This window comes from Ranitomeya imitator, chromosome 5 (assembly GCF_032444005.1).
Source record: "Ranitomeya imitator isolate aRanImi1 chromosome 5, aRanImi1.pri, whole genome shotgun sequence".
NCBI lineage: Eukaryota > Metazoa > Chordata > Amphibia > Anura > Dendrobatidae > Ranitomeya > Ranitomeya imitator.
In genome coordinates, this window is record NC_091286.1 from 56,469,279 (window position 1) to 56,489,439 (window position 20,161).

Sequence of the window (20,161 nt, forward strand, 5' to 3'; positions counted from 1 at the left end):
AGCTGTCAGCTCCTTTATGGTATCACCATGCCATATAGCCCCCATACACTGTAGATAGCTGTCAGCCTCCTTTATGGTATCACCATGCCATATAGCCCCCATACACTGTAGATAGCTGTCAGCTCCTTTATGGTATCACCATGCCATATAGCCCCCATACACTGTAGATAGCTGTCAGCTCCTTTATGGTATCACTATGCCATATAGCCCCCCCATACACTGTAGATAGCTGTCAGCCTCCTTTATGGTATCACCATGCCATATAGCCCCCATACACTGTAGATAGCCATCAGCTCCTTTATGGTATCACCATGCCATATAGCCCCCCCATACACTGTAGATAGCCATCAGCTCCTTTATGGTATCACTATGCCATATAGCCCCCATACAATGTAGATAGCTGTCAGCTCCTTTATGGTATCACCATGCCATATAGCCCCCATACACTGTAGATAGCTGTCAGCCTCCTTTATGGTATCACCATGCCATATAGCCCCCATACACTGTAGATAGCCATCACCTCCTTTATGGTATCACCATGCCATATAGCCCCCCATACACTGTAGATAGCCATCAGCTCCTTTATGGTATCACCATGCCATATAGCCCCCATACACTGTAGATAGCTGTCAGCTCCTTTATGGTATCACCATGCCATATAGCCCCCCATACACTGTAGATAGCCATCAGCTCCTTTATGGTATCACCATGCCATATAGCCCCCATACACTGTACATAGCTGTCAGCCTCCTTTATGGTATCACCATGCCATATAGCCCCCCATACACTGTAGACAGCTGTCAACTCCTTTATGGTATCATCATGCCATATAGCCCCCCATACACTGTAGATAGCTGTCAGCTCCTTTATGGTATCACCATGCCATATAGCCCCCCATACACTGTAGATAGCTGTCAGCTCCTTTATGGTATCACCATGCCATATAGCCCCCCATACACTGTAGATAGCTGTCAGCTCCTTTATGGTATCACCATGCCATATAGCCCCCCATACACTGTAGATAGCTGTCAGCTCCTTTATGGTATCACCATGCCATATAGCCCCCATACACTGTAGATAGCTGTCAGCCTCCTTTATGGTATCACCATGCCATATAGCCCCCATACACTGTAGATAGCTGTCAGCTCCTTTATGGTATCACCATGCCATATAGCCCCCCATACACTGTAGATAGCCATCAGCTCCTTTATGGTATCACCATGCCATATAGCCCCCCATACACTGTAGATAGCTGTCAGCTCCTTTATGGTATCACCATGCCATATAGCCCCCATACACTGTAGATAGCTGTCAGCCTCCTTTATGGTATCACCATGCCATATAGCCCCCCATACACTGTAGATAGCTGTCAGCTCCTTTATGGTATCACCATGCCATATAGCCCCCATACACTGTAGATAGCTGTCAGCTCCTTTATGGTATCACCATGCCATATAGCCCCCCATACACTGTAGATAGCCGTCAGCCTCCTTTATGGTATCACCATGCCATATAGCCCCCCATACACTGTAGATAGCTGTCAGCCTCCTTTATGGTATCACCATGCCATATAGCCCCCATACACTGTAGATAGCTGTCAGCCTCCTTTATGGTATCACCATGCCATATAGCCCCCCATACACTGTAGATAGCTGTCAGCCTCCTTTATGGTATCACCATGCCATATAGCCCCCATACACTGTAGATAGCTGTCAGCCTCCTTTATGGTATCACCATGCCATATAGCCCCCCATACACTGTAGATAGCTGTCAGCCTCCTTTATGGTATCACCATGCCATATAGCCCCCATACACTGTAGATAGCTGTCAGCCTCCTTTATGGTATCACCATGCCATATAGCCCCCCATACACTGTAGATAGCTGTCAGCCTCCTTTATGGTATCACCATGCCATATAGCCCCCATACACTGTAGATAGCTGTCAGCCTCCTTTATGGTATCACCATGCCATATAGCCCCCCATACACTGTAGATAGCTGTCAGCCTCCTTTATGGTATCACCATGCCATATAGCCCCCCATACACTGTAGATAGCTGTCAGCCTCCTTTATGGTATCACCATGCCATATAGCCCCCCATACACTGTAGATAGCTGTCAGCCTCCTTTATGGTATCACCATGCCATATAGCCCCCATACACTGTAGATAGCTGTCAGCCTCCTTTATGGTATCACCATGCCATATAGCCCCCATACACTGTAGATAGCTGTCAGCCTCCTTTATGGTATCACCATGCCATATAGCCCCCCATACACTGTAGATAGCTGTCAGCCTCCTTTATGGTATCACCATGCCATATAGCCCCCATACACTGTAGATAGCTGTCAGCCTCCTTTATGGTATCACCATGCCATATAGCCCCCCATACACTGTAGATAGCTGTCAGCTCCTTTATGGTATCACCATGCCATATAGCCCCCCATACACTGTAGATAGCTGTCAGCTCCTTTATGGTATCACCATGCCATATAGCCCCCATACACTGTAGATAGCTGTCAGCCTCCTTTATGGTATCACCATGCCATATAGCCCCCCATACACTGTAGATAGCTGTCAGCTCCTTTATGGTATCACCATGCCATATAGCCCCCATACACTGTAGATAGCTGTCAGCTCCTTTATGGTATCACCATGCCATATAGCCCCCCATACACTGTAGATAGCTGTCAGCCTCCTTTATGGTATCACCATGCCATATAGCCCCCCATACACTGTAGATAGCTGTCAGCCTCCTTTATGGTATCACCATGCCATATAGCCTCCCATACACTGTAGATAGCTGTCAGCTCCTTTATGGTATCACCATGCCATATAGCCCCCCATACACTGTAGATAGCTGTCAGCCTCCTTTATGGTATCACCATGCCATATAGCCCCCCATACACTGTAGATAGCTGTCAGCTCCTTTATGGTATCACCATGCCATATAGCCCCCCATACACTGTAGATAGCTGTCAGCCTCCTTTATGGTATCACCATGCCATATAGCCTCCCATACACTGTAGATAGCTGTCAGCTCCTTTATGGTATCACCATGCCATATAGCCCCCCATACACTGTAGATAGCTGTCAGCCTCCTTTATGGTATCACCATGCCATATAGCCCCCCATACACTGTAGATAGCTGTCAGCCTCCTTTATGGTATCACCATGCCATATAGCCCCCCATACACTGTAGATAGCTGTCAGCCTCCTTTATGGTATCACCATGCCATATAGCCTCCCATACACTGTAGATAGCTGTCAGCTCCTTTATGGTATCACCATGCCATATAGCCCCCCATACACTGTAGACAGCTGTCAACTCCTTTATGGTATCATCATGCCATATAGCCCCCCATACACTGTAGATAGCTGTCAGCTCCTTTATGGTATCACCATGCCATATAGCCCCCCATACACTGTAGATAGCTGTCAGCTCCTTTATGGTATCACCATGCCATATAGCCCCCCCATACACTGTAGATAGCTGTCAGCTCCTTTATGGTATCACCATGCCATATAGCCCACCATACACTGTAGATAGCTGTCAGCTCCTTTATGGTATCACCATGCCATATAGCCCCCCATACACTGTAGATAGCTGTCAGCTCCTTTATGGTATCACCATGCCATATAGCCCCCATACACTGTAGATAGCTGTCAGCTCCTTTATGGTATCACCATGCCATATAGCCCCCCATACACTGTAGACAGCTGTCAGCTCCTTTATGGTATCACCATGCCATATAGCCCCCATACACTGTAGATAGCTGTCGGCCATACAATGTTTTTGGACGATCGCTCAGCCGGCAGCTGTCTTGTCTAACTCTCATATACAGCCCAAAATTGAAAATACCGATTCCTTATCTCTCCTGACATCATCTGTCTACAGAGAGTCAAAAGCAACCATTCCCTGATGGAATCTGTCAGCAGGTTTCTGAGAGCAGTATGATGTAGGGGCAGAGACCCTGTCCATCGATATGTCACTTACTGGGCTGCTTGCTGTCATTTTTATAAAATCCCTGTGTTCTCTGCTGCAGATCTAGCAGTTCTCTGAATGCTGAGCTCTGTGTAACCTCGCCCACACCACTGATTGGCAGCTTTCTAAGCACACTGTACACTGAAAGAAATTGCCAATCAGTGTTGGGGGCGGGGTTACACAGAGCAGTTGACTGGAAGGCACAAGACACCTAGTCCTGATGATAAAACACTAATTTTATTGAAAGAGCAACACACAGCCTAGTGAGTGGCACATCACTTGAATCGGGCTCACTGTCCCTACATCATTTTGTTCTCAGATTATATAGCAAAAACTAGCTGACAGATTCTCTTTAAGATATTATTAAAAAAAACAAAAAAACTTTTTTTAATCTTTCTATTAACTGGCGTGAGTGCTTGTTATTTGTCGTGGGGCAAGTTGTAGTATATATTGGCACGATTTTGAGTGATGTCATTGTGTAGATCTCTAATTCTCCTAAGGTGGCCCCGCAGAGAAATTAAAGGGTTTTTCTGGCCTTAGGATTCACAAGTCTAAAGTCACATACAGAGGATGCAGACTTGTAGCCTAAGATTGCACGCGCTGTGCCCTGAAAGGACTCTCCATCGTCGGGAGTGGGCTGTCATGCGACTGCAAGTATGCGATTTGCCAGACCACATTTCGACTAGACTGTGTCCAGCCTCAATCATCTAGTCGTCATGTGACCACTAGTGATGAGCGAGTGTACTCGTTGCTCGGGTGATCTCCGAGTATTTGTGACTGCTCGGAGATTTTGTTTTCCTGCATGATTTGCGACTGTTGGACAGTTTGATTACATGTGGGGATTCCCTAACAAACAGGCAACCCCCACATGTACTCAGCCTGGCTACCAGCTGTAAATCATGCAGCTGCGTCAACAAAAACTAAATCTCTGAGCAGTCACAAATACTCGGAGGTCACCCGAGCAACGAGTACACTCGCTCATCACTAGTGACCACATGTATACAGATCACATACTTACAGTCACACGCCCGTTGCTCCTGGATAATCCTTACAGTGTGCAATATGAGGATTTGCAAGTCTGCAGTCCCATAGAGTAACTGCAGACTTGCACCCTGGGGCCGGACAACCCCTTTAAACACTTGCTGTCAGGTTCTTCCTGCTGATTGCTGGAGGTTTCAGAGTTGGGGCATTCCAAGATCAGTTTATTATTCGGTGACCTTCTAAAAAAAATTTAAAAATAGGGATTCTGGAGAACAACAGTAAGGAGAGTAAAGTTGCACACAAGTACGTGTGCTCAAATATGGGCTTTATTCGATTTTTGGTCAGGGAGGTATGTGTACGGCTTAGTGTACCCCTGGTGATTGTCACCAGTGACACCACATCAGGAACGTTTGTTGATGAGGAGCTGACCCTCTTTATAGGGATACTGAGTGCCCCAAAATAAGAGCCCGTCTGGCAACAGATAACCTTTACGGAAAAAGACAAATCACAAAGCTCAAAGTTCTCACAAAATCCCCAGACAGAAAATCACAGAAGTGAGGAGGAATTCTTGTGAGAATCGTGTGGCCAGTTCGCCGTTAACAAAACAAAACGCTCCTTTTCCTGTAGATAACTGTAGAACATTGCAGAGCTAATATTTGACATTACGGGCGCTCTATGTAGCACCCGGGTGCACAGATTTACTAAAATAGCACTTCAATAAAACAGATTTACCTCCGACACGCAAGGTATTCTTCAGGGACCACAGGTACAGCTCAGCCAGGCAGAACGACATCTGTGAAAGAAAAGGAGGTTTCATCAAAGAAAGGAACAACGTGTGCAAATTAATGGCACTTATTACCAGCAATCACTCGGCTTCTCATGGCAGGTACCGGAGTCATCAGCCCAACACTCACAACAGTTCACAAATCAATCGGAAAAATCTTTTCTGGACTCGTAAGTGTGGGCAAGAACAGAGAGAAAAGAGACTCCGCTGAAAGGTGAGATCCCCGCAAAATGTACAAAAACTGCATCCGCAACAATACAAAAATAAAGTAAAAGAAAAAAAGTCATTTGGGGCCGGGAAAACATGGATAACATCCTCCCTGGGCAACTGGAAGGCTGTTTACACAGATCGGATGCACAGACAACTTTCTATCAGGATTTGCAATAGATTACAGCAGCAGAAAAGTGGAAGAAGAAAACATTTTAAGTGATTTTTCCTTTTTTTTGTGTGGTATTCGATGCTGTTTTTTTGTACCGAAATCTTCAAATTGATGCTTGTGGTTATTGAATTTTAAACAAAATCAAAAAAGCTCTTTGCATGACCCAAATTTGCATCAATTTGGGTCATGCAAAAAGCTTTTTTGAATAGCGGCCCAATGAGCAGATTTTAAATGCACAACGGTTTAAATGTCTATTCTCATCTCCAAGATCCTATCCCAATATGTAGTAGGTGTAATAATAATAATATTAGGAAATACCTCCAATTAGAAATGCAGAATAATAATAATAATAATAATAATATTAGGAAATACCTCCAATTAGAAATGTAGAATAATAATAATAATAATAATAATAATAATATTAGGAAATACCTCCAATTAGAAATGTAGAATAATAATAATAATAATATTAGGAAATACCTCCAATTAGAAATGTAGAATAATAATAATAATAATAATAATAATAGGAAATACATCCAATTAGAAATGTAGAATAATAATAATAATAATATTAGGAAATACCTCCAATTAGAAATGTAGAATAATAATAATAATAATATTAGGAAATACCTCCAATTAGAAATGTAGAATAATAATAATAATAATAATAATAATAATAATAATAATAATAAGAAGAAGAAGAAATACATCCAATTAGAAATGTAGAATAATAATAATAATAATATTAGGAAATACCTCCAATTAGAAATGTAGAATAATAATAATAATAATAATATTAGGAAATACCTCTAATTAGAAATGTAGAATAATAATAATAATAATAATAATAATAGGAAATACATCCAATTAGAAATGTAGAATAATAATAATAATATTAGGAAATACCTCCAATTAGAAATGTAGAATAATAATAATAATAATATTAGGAAATACCTCCAATTAGAAATGTAGAATAATAATATTAGAAAAAAAACCCTTTAATTAGAAGTGTAGTATAGTTCTTCTGAGTCGCCATGCTGCTTACCCCATGTGCAGACATTGCAGTAGTTTTTACATATCCATGGTTGCGACCACTAACAGCTAACAAACTGTCAGTATATGAGTGGTCCTATAAAAGCATACCTAAGCTACTTCAATGCCCTGCACATGGGGAAAGTGACATAGTGAATCAGGAGAACTATACTACATTCCTAATTGGAGGTATTGGCTAGTATTATTATTACACCTACTACATATTGGGATCTTGGAGCTGGGAATACCTCTTTAATTCTTTCTGATAATTTCATCCCTTTACAATGCATAAGAAAGAGGAAATCTGTCAATAAACCACTTCAAAAATGTTGGTATTTTGCAACGGATTTGATGGGAAAAAATGGAACGCAAATCGAATAGACAACAGATGGAAATTATTGGCAATTATCAAGACACCCTCAATAAAGGAGTGGTTCTGCAGGTGGGGACCACAGACCACATCTCAGTACCAATGCTTTCTGGCTGATGTTTTGGTCACTTATGAATGTTGGCTGTGCTTTCACACTTGTGGTAGCATGAGACGGTCTCTACAACCGACACAAGTGGCTCAGGTAGTGCAGCTTTTCCAGGATGGCACATCAATGCGAGCTGTGGCAAGAAGGTTTGCTGTGTCTGTCAGCGTAGTGTCCAGAGGCTGGAGGCGCTACCAGGAGACAGGCCAGTACACCAGGAGACGTGGAGGGGGCTGTAGGAGGGCAACAACCCAGCAGCAGGACCGCTACCTCAGCCTTTGTGCAAGGAGGAACAGGAGGAGCACTGCCAGAGCCCTGCAAAATGAGCTCCAGCAGGCCACAAATGTGCATGTGTCTGCACAAACGGTTAGAAACTGACTCCATGAGGATGGTCTGAGTGCCCAACGTCTACAGATGGGGGTTGTGCTCACAGCCCAACACAGTGTAGGACGCTTGGCATTTGTCATAGAAAACCAGGATTGGCAAATTCGCCACTAGTGCTCTGTGCTCTTCACAGATGAAAGCAGGTCCACACTGAGCACATGTGACAGACGTGACAGAGTCTGGAGACGCCATGGAGAGCGATCTGCTGCCTGCAACATCCTTCAGCATGACTGGTTTGGCAGTGGGTCAGTAATGGTGTGGGGTGGCATTTCTTTGGAGGGCCGCACAGCCCTCCATGTGCTCACCAGAGGTAGCCTGACTGCCATTAGGTTCCGAGAGTCTGAGATCCTCAGACCCCTTGTGAGACCATATGCTGATGCGGTTGGCTCTGGGTTCTTCCTAATGCAGGACAATGCCAGACCTCATTTGGCTGGAGTGTATCAGCAGTTCCTGCAAGATGAAGGCATTGAAGCTATGGACTGGCCCGCCCCTTCCCCAGAATTGAATCCGATTGCATACGCCTGGGACATCATGTCTCGCTCCATCCACCAATGTCACGTCGCACCACAGACTGTCCAGGAGTTGGTGGATGCTTTAGTCCAGGTCTGGGAGGAGATCCCTCAGGAGGTCATCCGCCGCCTCATCAGGAGCATGCCCAGGCGTTGTAGAGAGATCATACAGGCACGTGGAGGCCACACACACTACTGAGCATCATTTCCTTGTCTTGAGGCATTTCCCCTGAAGTTAGATATGCCTGTAACTTCATTTTCCACTTTGATTTTGAGCATCATTCCAACTCCAGACCTCCGTGGGATATTAGTTGTGGTTTACGTTGATCATTTTTAGGTTTTATTGTTCTCAACACCTTCCACTAAGTAATGAATAAAGATTTACAACTGGAATATTTCATTCAGTGATATCTAGGATTTGGGATTTTAGTGCTCCCTTAATTTTTTTGAGCAGTGTATATATTAATGTGGCCTGTGCCATCTGCAGGCTGTAATGTACAGATGAGCTCTCACTGCAAACGGAGATAGGTCCAATCACAGAAGTTTAACGCCCCAGATGCTGTGGTCAATAACAATAATGCAATCTAAGAAGTTTGACCAAGAGCAAAAGCACCATCAGCCTCTTCTGTCAAATGATCTCAGGGTGCTTATTTTACAGACTAGATAGTGGCCCGATTCTAACGCATCGGGTATTCTAGAATATGTATGTATGTATGTATATAGCAGCCACATAGTATATAGCACAGGCCACGTAGTATATAGGAGCCATGTAGTATATAGCAGACACGCAGTATATAACACAGCCACGTAGTATATAACACAGCCCACGTAATATATACCACAGCCCACGACCGCTAAGTCTTCTGGGTAATTTCGCAATGCATCTCTGGGAACGAAAGCTGGCGGCAGCCGCGCGCGCATCGGCGGACGACGGAAGGTGGGAATAGCAGGTTTTTTGTTTTTTTTAATTATTTTTAACATTAGATCTTTTTACTATTGATGCTGCAAAAGTTGGTCACACAGGGTTAATAGCAGCGTTAACAGAGTGCGTTACCCGCGGCATAACGCGGTCCGTTATCGCTGTCATTAACCCTGTGTAAGCGCTGACTGGACGGGAGTATGGAGCGGGCGCCAGGCACTGACTGGACGGAAGTAGGGAGGGACTAATTATCGGGCAGACTGTGCCCGTCGCTCATTGGCCACGGCCTGGCGGCGGCGACCAATCTGCGACGCAGGATTTCCGTTACAGACAGACGGATGTACTCCTTAGACAATTATATATATATATATATACATATATACACACTTAAATACCGTAAATACTGAATGCTGTAATATACTTCTTTGACTCCTAAAGAAATCATCACTTCAGAATCAACATGTCAGGAAAGCAAAAACAGCAGCAGGGGTCTTCACACAGTTATGTTTACCAGGGGAATAAGGCCCTTTGGAACAGCAGAGCCGAGTATGTAACCAGACACATTGGAACAGCAGAACTGAGTATGCGGACAAGCACCTTGAAACAGCAGAGCCAAATATGTGGACAGGCAGAGATGAGTTTGTCAAGAGTCATATTTTGGGGCACATAAAGCAAATCCCAGCAATTATGCAGAGCTAGCTATAGTAGCGAGGAAGTCGGAAAAATTGAATACTGAAAACTTGGGTGGCACACAGTCTATGAAGGTCTAAACATGCGACGTCACCATTACCCTAGTAACCCGAAACGCACTACTGCAGAGGGAGACTGCCGATGGGGAAGAAGAAAGCATAGCCTGGCACAGGAGCCGGGACAGGAGCAGGGACAGGAGCGGTGACAGGAGCCAGGACAGGAGCGGTGACAGGAGAAGGGACAGGAGCCGGGACAGGAGCCGGGACAGGAGCCAGGACAGGAGCGGGGACAGGAGCAGGGACAGGAGCGGTGACAGGAGCCGGGACAGGAGCCAGGACAGGAGCGGGGACAGGAGCAGGGACAGGAGCGGGGAGAGGAGCTGGGACAGGTGAGACAGAGGCGTGAAGTCGTGCTATTCCTCACACACCACAGATTAATATGAAGGTTCAGTGAAATGACAGGTATTATACATGTGCGGTGTCATATAACTATGCTGACATGGACTAATCACAGGTGTACACAAATCTCACGCACCCACTCAAAGTTTAATAGTGCTATGATTTTGCATTGACGTGATTATTATTATACAGTGGATTAAAGGAGTTTTATAAATAGTGTGGAGTCCAGGTCCTATTAAGAAGTTGGAGAGTTTGCAGATCGCTCAAGAAAAATCTCCTGACAATACCACCATGCACGTAGTAAACACTTAAAAGAAACCTGGCACCTAAATCACGCCGCACTAACCACAGGCAGCATGAATTTAGAGCCTGGCTGCACAACTGCAGGTGGGTATACCTCTCTCTGAATGACACAGGCGTTTCTCTGTTCTTATACTTTAAAAGTCCATAGCCGGAGACCAGACTAGTTTGGCTCTGCCCCTGGCTGGCTCTTCTCTGCTTTGCTGCAGATGACTGACAGATCTCTCTTTTGTGCTCACATAGCGAAAGACTGGTCTCTAATGTACAGCAAAGCTGGGAAGAACCAGCCGGGGACAGCGATGGGAAGAGCCGGTCGGGGAAAGCCCTGGGAAGAGCCGGCCAGGGACAGCGCTGGGAAGAGCCGGCCGGGGACAGCGCTGGGAAGAGCCGGCAGGGGACAGCGCTGGGAAGAGCCGGCCGGGGAAAGCCCTGGGAAGAGCCGGCCGGGGAAAGCCCTGGGAAGAGTCGATAGAGCACAATGCTGGGGGAAGAGCCGGCAGAGCTGGGAAGAGCCGGCCGGGAACAGCGCTGGGAAGAGCCGGCCGGGGACAGCACTGGGAAGAGCCGGCCGGGGACAGTGCTGGGAAGAGCCGGTAGAGCACAATTCTGGGGAATAGCTGGGGAGCTGGGAAGAGCCGGCCAGGGACAGCGCTGGGAAGAGCCAGCAGAGCACAGCGCTGGGAAGAGCCAGCAGAGCTGGGAAGAGCCGGCTGGGGACAGCGCTGGGAAGAGACGGCCAGGGACAGTCCTGGGAAGAGTCGGCCAGGGACAGCGCTGGGAAGAGCCGGCCGGGGACAGCCCTGGGAAGAGTGGGCCAGGGACAGCAGAGCGGGCCAGGGACAGCTCTGGGAGGAGCCGGCCGGGGACAGCGCTGGACTAGTTTGGTCTCCGGCTAAGCTTCCCGGATAGAGAGTTTCAGAAAATAATTTACTTGGATGCAATTTTAAAAGCACAAACTTTCATCTATGTCAGTAATGGGATCTGCAAGTGATTGACGGCCTCTACCTATTCATGGAAAAGACCCATCAATAACTTACATCGGCACTGGTAAGAGATTTTTAAAGTATATTTTCTCTGAAAAGCCGGATCTAATTCACGCCACCCACAGTTTGGGCATTATACATCAGATAACAGATTTCCTTACAGAGTGACAGAGTGATTATTATTTGTACTAAATGTCCAACTGGGGGTCTGTATGTGGGGGAGACAGGGCAAAAGCTTAGAACAAGAATGAATTCTCACCGCCACACAATAAGAGAAAAAAGAAAGGATCTACCTGTGGCAATACATTTTTGTCTCCCAAATCACAACATTATGGACATGAAATTACTTGTGTTAAAAGGTAGCTTCAAATCTAAGAGAGACAGAAGAGTATGGGAATACAAATTGATGATGACCAATGACAGTCTTAGTGCAGGAATGAATGTGTCGCATGGATTTATGTCTTTTTACATCAACTAAGGAACTTGCCCCTCAGACTATGAGGGGTCATCACAACAGAACCAGACCACAATCAGAGGACAATAAAACATTCCTTATCTAAGAACTGGTCCAACATTTAAGGACATAACTGTGTATCACTCATGGTAATTCTGCCTCATGTCCCTGTCTTATTCATGTTTTTTTTCTGTGCTATGTTGTGCATAAATATGTGATTCTTCGGAATTTCTTTTTGTCTTTGCCTGATGAAGAGACCTGTGTAGTCTCAAAAGTTTGCAATTTGTTACCATCTTTTCAGTTAGCCATTAAAAGGTATCAACCACTGAGGACTCTCAATTCTAAATATTTTTCTATCTACTGGCTAGCACGGTACCAAGATATATTTCTTTCCTGCATCAAGATGAAGTCAGAGATCAGCCGCAGCCCTGGAACAGTGAGGCGAATATACCGGTAGGTGTTTTTATTTTATCGGCACCAAATGCTCAGATTGAGAAGGGGTTGTCCTAGTAGTTGAAAACCCCTTTAAATTTGGCTCACCATTCCCCTTTGTTTTATTGGCCGATATTTTTCTCATCCTAATGATATGCCATTATCACAAGTCCTTAGAAAACTCACTTTAGTACACTATGCACCATTCATAAGGTATGTGACATTTTAATCATATATTTTTACATGTCTTTATTGCACATAACTCGTCTCTTACAGTTTATGGCTCTCTAAAGTGCTAAGCAAATTGCTTGAAATTAACACTCGTGTCCAATCCGGCCGGCATCTACACACGACTTTCAAGCCTTGCATTTCCTCTCCCAAAGAGCATTAGAAAGGGCCCAAGGCAATCTTAACTTTTCAACCAGTAATTAGTATCACAAAGATTACCACTTTAATTACACAGTTCTGATGTGAAGTCCTAGATAAGTTAGAAAAGCCAATCAATGTTGTGTTCTAACTAATAATTCGGCCTCATTTGGAGGGGTTTCTCTTTACTTAGATCACGTATCATTAGAGCAGATTGTCATAATTATTCCGATAATTCCTAAATAGAAGACTAGCTCCTTAATAAGGTTCCTTTCTTCTCGTGTGTCAATAGTTTCAATGAATTTCCCAATTGAGAAAATCCTGTTCAAGAATATATTCCTATTTATAAAATAGCCACTCATGTCATTTACGGTAATCTCATCAGTCTAAAAAAAAAAAAGAAAACTTCTTATAACGATATATTACTAATTATTCAGTAATAACAAAAAACATTAGTGATTGCAACATAAACTTAAAAAGGAACAGCAAACCTACAAATGAATGATAAAAGTAAACGGGTGGGAATCTTCCCATTAATGTCAGTCTAAAACCATCATTACTGGAGAAATGCTGCAGGATACGCAGGGTTAATCTCCTGCTGATCGGGTCCAGTATCTGGAGATTGGACAAAGGGCCAGAGCAGAGGGAGAGGCTCCTGCTGCAGCCGGCTGTCTCACAGCCAGGAAGAGCACCACGTCTTTCTTCTTTAATATATGTATTTCACTGTTAAATTTGTAATATAAAACAAAGAAAAATAAAAGAATGGATGGGATATAGATTTTTTTTTAGATATTTTTCTTTATGCATTTTCAGGGTTTTAGTGTTCCATTAAAGGGGTTTTCAGGACTTTACCCTAATGAATGCAATTATTATTATCCAATTTGAATCCCAGCAACCTCCTAATAATCTGATTTAAAGGTGTGCGCACAAGGTCTTTTTCAGGTGGCTAAAAATGTACACTTTTCGAGAGGAAGAAGCTACAGGAAACTCCTTTTTTCTGCAGTTTTATAAACCTGAAGCATCTTTTTTTTTTAGCATTTTTTGTGGACTCCTGAGCACTTTTTCAACATGTTTTTGGAGAATTTTTTTCAGTGTTTTGGGGGCATTTTTTTACTGGCATTTAGCGGATATTTTTTTCTTTTAACTTCATTCAATGACTAAACGTCTATCAGTTTTTGAATCAAAAAGGCTGATAAAACGATAAAAAAAAAACAAAAAAACAATCGGCTGCCTTTGGAGCCTTCCCACAGACTGGGAAGTATAAAAAGTGTCTTTGGAGCAGAAACAGCCTGCAGAATGGTCAGGTCACTTCTGTTAACCCGCGAACATATGAAGGACTAAGCTTCTCGAAGTTGTAATATCAAAATATATATGACGCTTTGCCTGGAAAACAATGACGGGGAGATTTGGCGCTTGCTAGGGAACCTCAGCTTCTTCGGACAGTTAAACATTCAGTAGATATTTGCTATGTAACCTGACAGCAGCATGAGGTTGGGACAGAGACCCTGATTCCAGCGATGCGTCACTCACTGGGTGCAGCAGTTGTGATAGAAGTTTTCTCTGCTGCAGATCTCTGAATGCCTCATCACTGATTGGAAGCTTTCTACGAACATTGTATATTGATAGAAAACTGATATTCTATGGTGGAGAAGGGTTGGACCAGGAGGCACGAGACGGCTAGTCCTGTACAGATAATCCCCTTTACTGAAACAAAAACACAGCCCAGTAAATGAGAGATTGCAGGAATCAGACTTTCAGCCTATACATTATGGTGTTCTCAGATTACATAGCAAAAACCTGCTCACAGATTCCCTTTAATTGCTGAGGTGCCCAGAGTCAGTGTTCCCTTAACCTGGTATTCATGGGTTATCCTAAGATCATCAATGATAACGTCCTGGAGGGCCTCTTTAAAACTGTCACAATATTATTAAAAAGTTATATTAATCCTGCTTTTTAGAAAGCCCGAAAACCTGGGCCTTACTACAACTGACAATAAAATCCCACTGTACATTTTTTAAAAACTTTTTTTTCCCTGTATATATAAGTATTAGCATGCTTGTATGACAGTATGACGAAAGTGTGGGGGATAGTGTGGGGGATAGTGTGGGGGATAGTGTGGCCCTTTCTGCTCCTGTCACTTCCTCCTTGATGCTGCAATTTCCTACCAGAATGAAAAAGACCATGTCATTATTAATATTTTTTTGTTTTTAAAACATTTAACATTCATTTCCCATCCAATTTTTCTGAAGGTAACAGTTTTACAAAAGATTGTGAATATTGAAGAATCTGCAATTCATCCATATCCATGTAAATTGGCCTTTATATTCTATTCTGAGAGGATCGCCCCCTTTGAAGGCCATTTCTCACCCCTATTTAGTGTGGTCATCCCAAAGAAGTCATTCTAAGTATGAGATTTTTTTGGGGGGTATAAAGATAAAAAGCACAGGCAAATGATATAGCCTGATAGAAAATATATGCATGCGTTTTACAAGAGAGCGCCATTTTCAGCCATGCTCTGTATTGGGGATGCGCCCCATTCACGGCCACATTCTAATCAGTATTAAAAGTTGCAATAATCAAGATTCTGTATGATAATCGCAATGTACCCCCCACCTGCCTGTGCAATATGAGCTCATGCATAATGCACTTCAGAAATGCAAGTACTTTTTTCATTTGGGGGGGTAACTATAATTAGGAATGTTTGGGTCACTACTAGATTATGTTGGAAAGACAACAACCAAACCTTTTCGCCAGGTCATTTTCTTACTGTACTCACCAATAAATGTGTGGATATTCAGTAATTAGCCGATTCCCCAAATCATCGCCCATCCCACAGCCATGTACCCACATAGAACTGCAGAAAGATAGAGCAATGGCGACACCTAGTGGTGCACACATAAATGCAGGCATTCTTGTAAGGTGAAACATGTAAAATGACAGTGTTTCAAAACCTGTAATTACAACAGAGCAAAAACCGTGTCGGTAATATCGAACGCAGTTTTCGATGGCACTTCAATCACTAGATGTGAATAACGTAAAACTGGTGTGCAGTTGAAAGTGATCCACTGTTCCCTGTTATCAGTCTTTTAAAGTTGGAAAGCGACCAACTTCTGAAGTTAGACTGACCACTCATCTTGCAGAATAGAAGAGAATCAATTTAACTATTCTCATGCTTTCTTCACTTCAAAAGTTTTTGTTAAATATTCAAAAAATGCTCAAAAAAAAAAAAAGAAATGAAAAAGAACTCAAAATATCCAACAAAAGATCAAATACAAAAAAACAAGTAAACAAAAACCTCTCTAAATCTAAAAGGTCCATTTACACGGCACGACTATGTCCACAGTCTACACAGAATGCCCGTCACCAGCTGAATGAGGAAAACTCTAGTTCGTCAGGTTCAATGATCTTTTGTGCTGCAGAGAAGGTCAATGTTCTTGGCAGCACATAAGTCCTGTAAAGGTACCTTCACACATAACGATATTGTTAACGATATCGTTGCTTTTTGTGACGTAGCAACGATATCGTTAATGAAATCGTTATGTGTGACAGCGACCAACGATCAGGCCCCTGCTGGGAGATCGTTAGTCGCTGAATAAAGTCCAGAACTTTATTTCGTCGCTGGACTCCTGCTGACATCGCTGGATCGGCGTGTGTGACACCGATCCAGCGATGTCTTCACTGGTAACCAGGGTAAACATCGGGTAACTAAGCGCAGGGCCGCGCTTAGTAACCCGATGTTTACCCTGGTTACCATCCTAAAAGTAAAAAAAACAAACACTACATACTTACCTACAGCCGTCTGTCCTCCAGCGCTGTGCTCTGCACTCCTCCTGCTCTGGCTGTGAGCGTCGGTCAGCCGGAAAGCAGAGCGGTGACGTCACCGCTCTGCTTTCCGGCCGCTGTGCTCACAGCCAGTACAGGAGGAGTGCAGAGCACAGCGCTGGAGGACAGACGGCTGTAGGTAAGTATGTACTGTTTGTTTTTTTTACTTTTAGGATGGTAACCAGGGTAAACATCGGGTTACTAAGCGCGGCCCTGCGCTTAGTTACCCGATGTTTCCCCTGGTTACCGGCATCGTTGCTCGCTGGAGAGCTGTCTGTGTGGCAGCTCTCCAGCGACCAAACAGCGACGCTGCAGCGATCCGGATCGTTGTCGGTATCGCTGCAGCGTCGCTTAATGTGAAGGGGCCTTAAGTCTTGTTTACAGAGATTGTGCTGCCGAGAACAATGGAAGCCCACACTGAACGATTAGAGTGCAGTACACAGCGGTCTGCCTGTGTAAACAGGCTATGAAGCCACCGCTGATCAGTAAACATTTACCTATCGTTCAACATTGCCAGCTGGGTCGTTTAACCCCTTAGTGACAGAGCCAATTTGGTACTTAATGACCGGGCCAATTTTTACAATTCTGACCACTGTCACTTTATGAGGTTATAACTCTGGAACGCTTCAACGGATCCAGCTGATTCAGAGACTGTTTTTCGTGACATATTGTACTTCATGTTAGTGGTAACATTTCTTCGATATTACTTGCGATTATTTATGAAAAAACGGAAATATGGTGAAAATGTTTAAAATTTAGCAATTTTCAAACTTTGTATTTTTATGCCCTTAAATCAGAGAGATATGTCACGAAAAATAGTTAATAAATAACATTTCCCACATGTCTACTTTACATCAGCACAATTTTTGAAACAAATTTTTTATTTTATTAGGGAGTTATAAGGGTTAAAAGTTGACCAGCGATTTCTCATTTTTACACCATTTTTTTTTTAGGGACCACATCACATTTGAAGTCATTTTGAGGGGTCTACATGATAGAAAATACCCAAGTGTGACACCATTCTAAAAACTACACCCCTCAAGGTTCTCAAAACCACATTCAAGAAGTTTATTAACCCTTTACGTGCTTCACAGGAACTGAAACAATGTGGAAGGAAAAAATGAACATTTAACTTTTTTCTGCAAACATTTTACTTCAGAACCATTTTTTTTATTTTCACAAATGTAAAAACAGAAATTTAACCATAAATTTTGTTGTGCAATTTCTCCTCAATACGCCGATACCCCATATGTGGGGGTAAACCACGGTTTGGGCGCACCGCAGAGCTTGGAAAAGAAGGAGCGCCGTTTTACTTTTTCAATGTAGAATTGGCTGGAATTGAGATCGGACGCCATGTCGCGTTTGGAGAGCCCCTGACGTGCCTAAACAGTAGAACCCCCCCCCCCCCCCTCCCCACAAGTGACACCATTTTGGAAACTAGACCTCCCATGGAACTTATCTAGATGTGTGGTGAGAACCTTTGAATGCCCAAGTGCTTCACAGAAGTTTATAACGCAGTCATGAACATAAAAAAATAAAACATTTTCCACAAAAAAGATTTTTTAGCCCCCAAGCTTTTATTTTCACAAGGGTAACAAGAGAAATTGGACCCCAAAAGTTGTTGTCCAATTTGTCCTGAGTATGCTGGCACCCCATATGTGGGTGTAGACCACTGTTTGGGCGCACGGCAGAGCTCAGAAGGGAAGGAGCGCCGTTTTGGAATGCAGACTTTGATAGAATCGTCTGTGGGCGTTATGTTGCGTTTGCAGAGCCCCTGATGTACCTAAACAGTAGAAACCCCCCACAAGTGACCCCATTTTGGAAACTAGACCCCCAAGGAGCTTATCTAGATGTGTGGTGAGAACTTTGAATGCCCAAGTGCTTCACAGAAGTTTATAATGCAGAGTCGTGAAAATAAAAAATATTTTTTTTCCCACAAAAAAGATTTTTTAGCCCCCAAGTTTTATTTTCACAAGGGTAACAGGAGAAATTGGACCCCAAAAGTTGTTGTCCAATTTATCCCGAGTACGCTGATGCCCCATATGTGGGGGTAAACCACTCAGAAGGGAGGGAGCACCATTTGACTTTTTGAGCGCAAAATTGGCTGTCGTGTTTGTACCTAAACAGTGGAAACCCCCAATTCTAACTCCAACCCTAACCCCAACACACCCCTAACCCTAATCCCAACCCGATCCATAATCCTAATCAAAACCCTAAATCCAACACACCCCTTATCCTAATCTCAACCCTAACCTCAAACCTAACCCTAATCCCAAGACACCCCTAACCCTAATCCCAACCCTAACCTTAACCCTAATCCCAAACGTAACCCTAATGCCAACCCTAATCCAAACCCTAACTCTAACCCTAACTTTAGCCGCAACCCTAGCCCTAACTTTAGCCCCAACCCTAACTTTAGCCCCAACCCTAACCTTAACTTTAGCCTCAACCCTAAACCTAGCCCTAACCCTAACTTTAGCCCTAACCCTAAATTTAGCCCCAATCCTAACCCTAAATTTAGCCCCAACCCTAACCCTAAGGCTACTTTCACACTTGCGTCGTGTGGTATCCGTCGCAATCCGTCATTTTGGACAAAAAACGGATCCTGCAAATGTGCCCGCAGGATGCCTTTTTTGCCCATAGACTTGTATTGCCGACGGATGGCCACACATCGCGTCCGTCGTCCACTGGATCCGTTGTGTTTTGGCGGACCGTCGTCACAAAAAAAGTTCAATGTGACTTTTTTTTTGTACGTCGCGTCTGCCATTTCCGACCGTGCATGTGTGGCCGTAACTCTGCCCCCTCCTCCCCAGGACATAGACTGGGCAGCGGATGCGTTGAAAAACTGCATCCGCTGCCCACGTTGTGCACAATTTTCACAACGTGCGCAGGTACGTCGAGCCGACGCATTGCGACAGCCCCGTACCGACGCAAGTGTGAAAGAATCCTAACCATAGCCCTAACCCTAGCCCTAAATTTAGCCCCAACCCTAACTTTAGCCCCAACCCTAACCTTAATTTTAGCCCCAACTCCTCTAGCTGCCGGCCGGCAGATCATGGCAGGCGCACTGCGCATGCGCCCGTTATTTTCTTTCCCGATGAGGAAGCCAGCGGGCAGGATGGGACGCAGGAGGATCCAAGGACACCGGTAAGTATAACAGGGTCCCCGAATCCCCCTATTTCTCTGTCCTCTGATGTGCGATCACATCAGACACAGAGAATGACAGATCGCTTTTTTTTTTTGCGACCGCCGGTAAACAGTTAATTACCGGAG

The 20,161-nt window shown here is 44.0% G+C and overlaps 1 protein-coding gene across 1 annotated transcript in view; it reads right to left on the bottom strand.

The window, feature by feature from the left end:
- WDPCP (WD repeat containing planar cell polarity effector) overlaps positions 1–20,161 on the bottom strand; it is a 380,247-nt gene that overhangs the window by 325,685 nt on the left and 34,401 nt on the right. Inside the window, exon 2 of the mRNA XM_069768696.1 lies at positions 5,696–5,756. Within this exon, the coding sequence (XP_069624797.1) occupies positions 5,696–5,756 (61 nt within the window). The remainder of the gene's footprint in view (positions 1–5,695; positions 5,757–20,161) is intronic.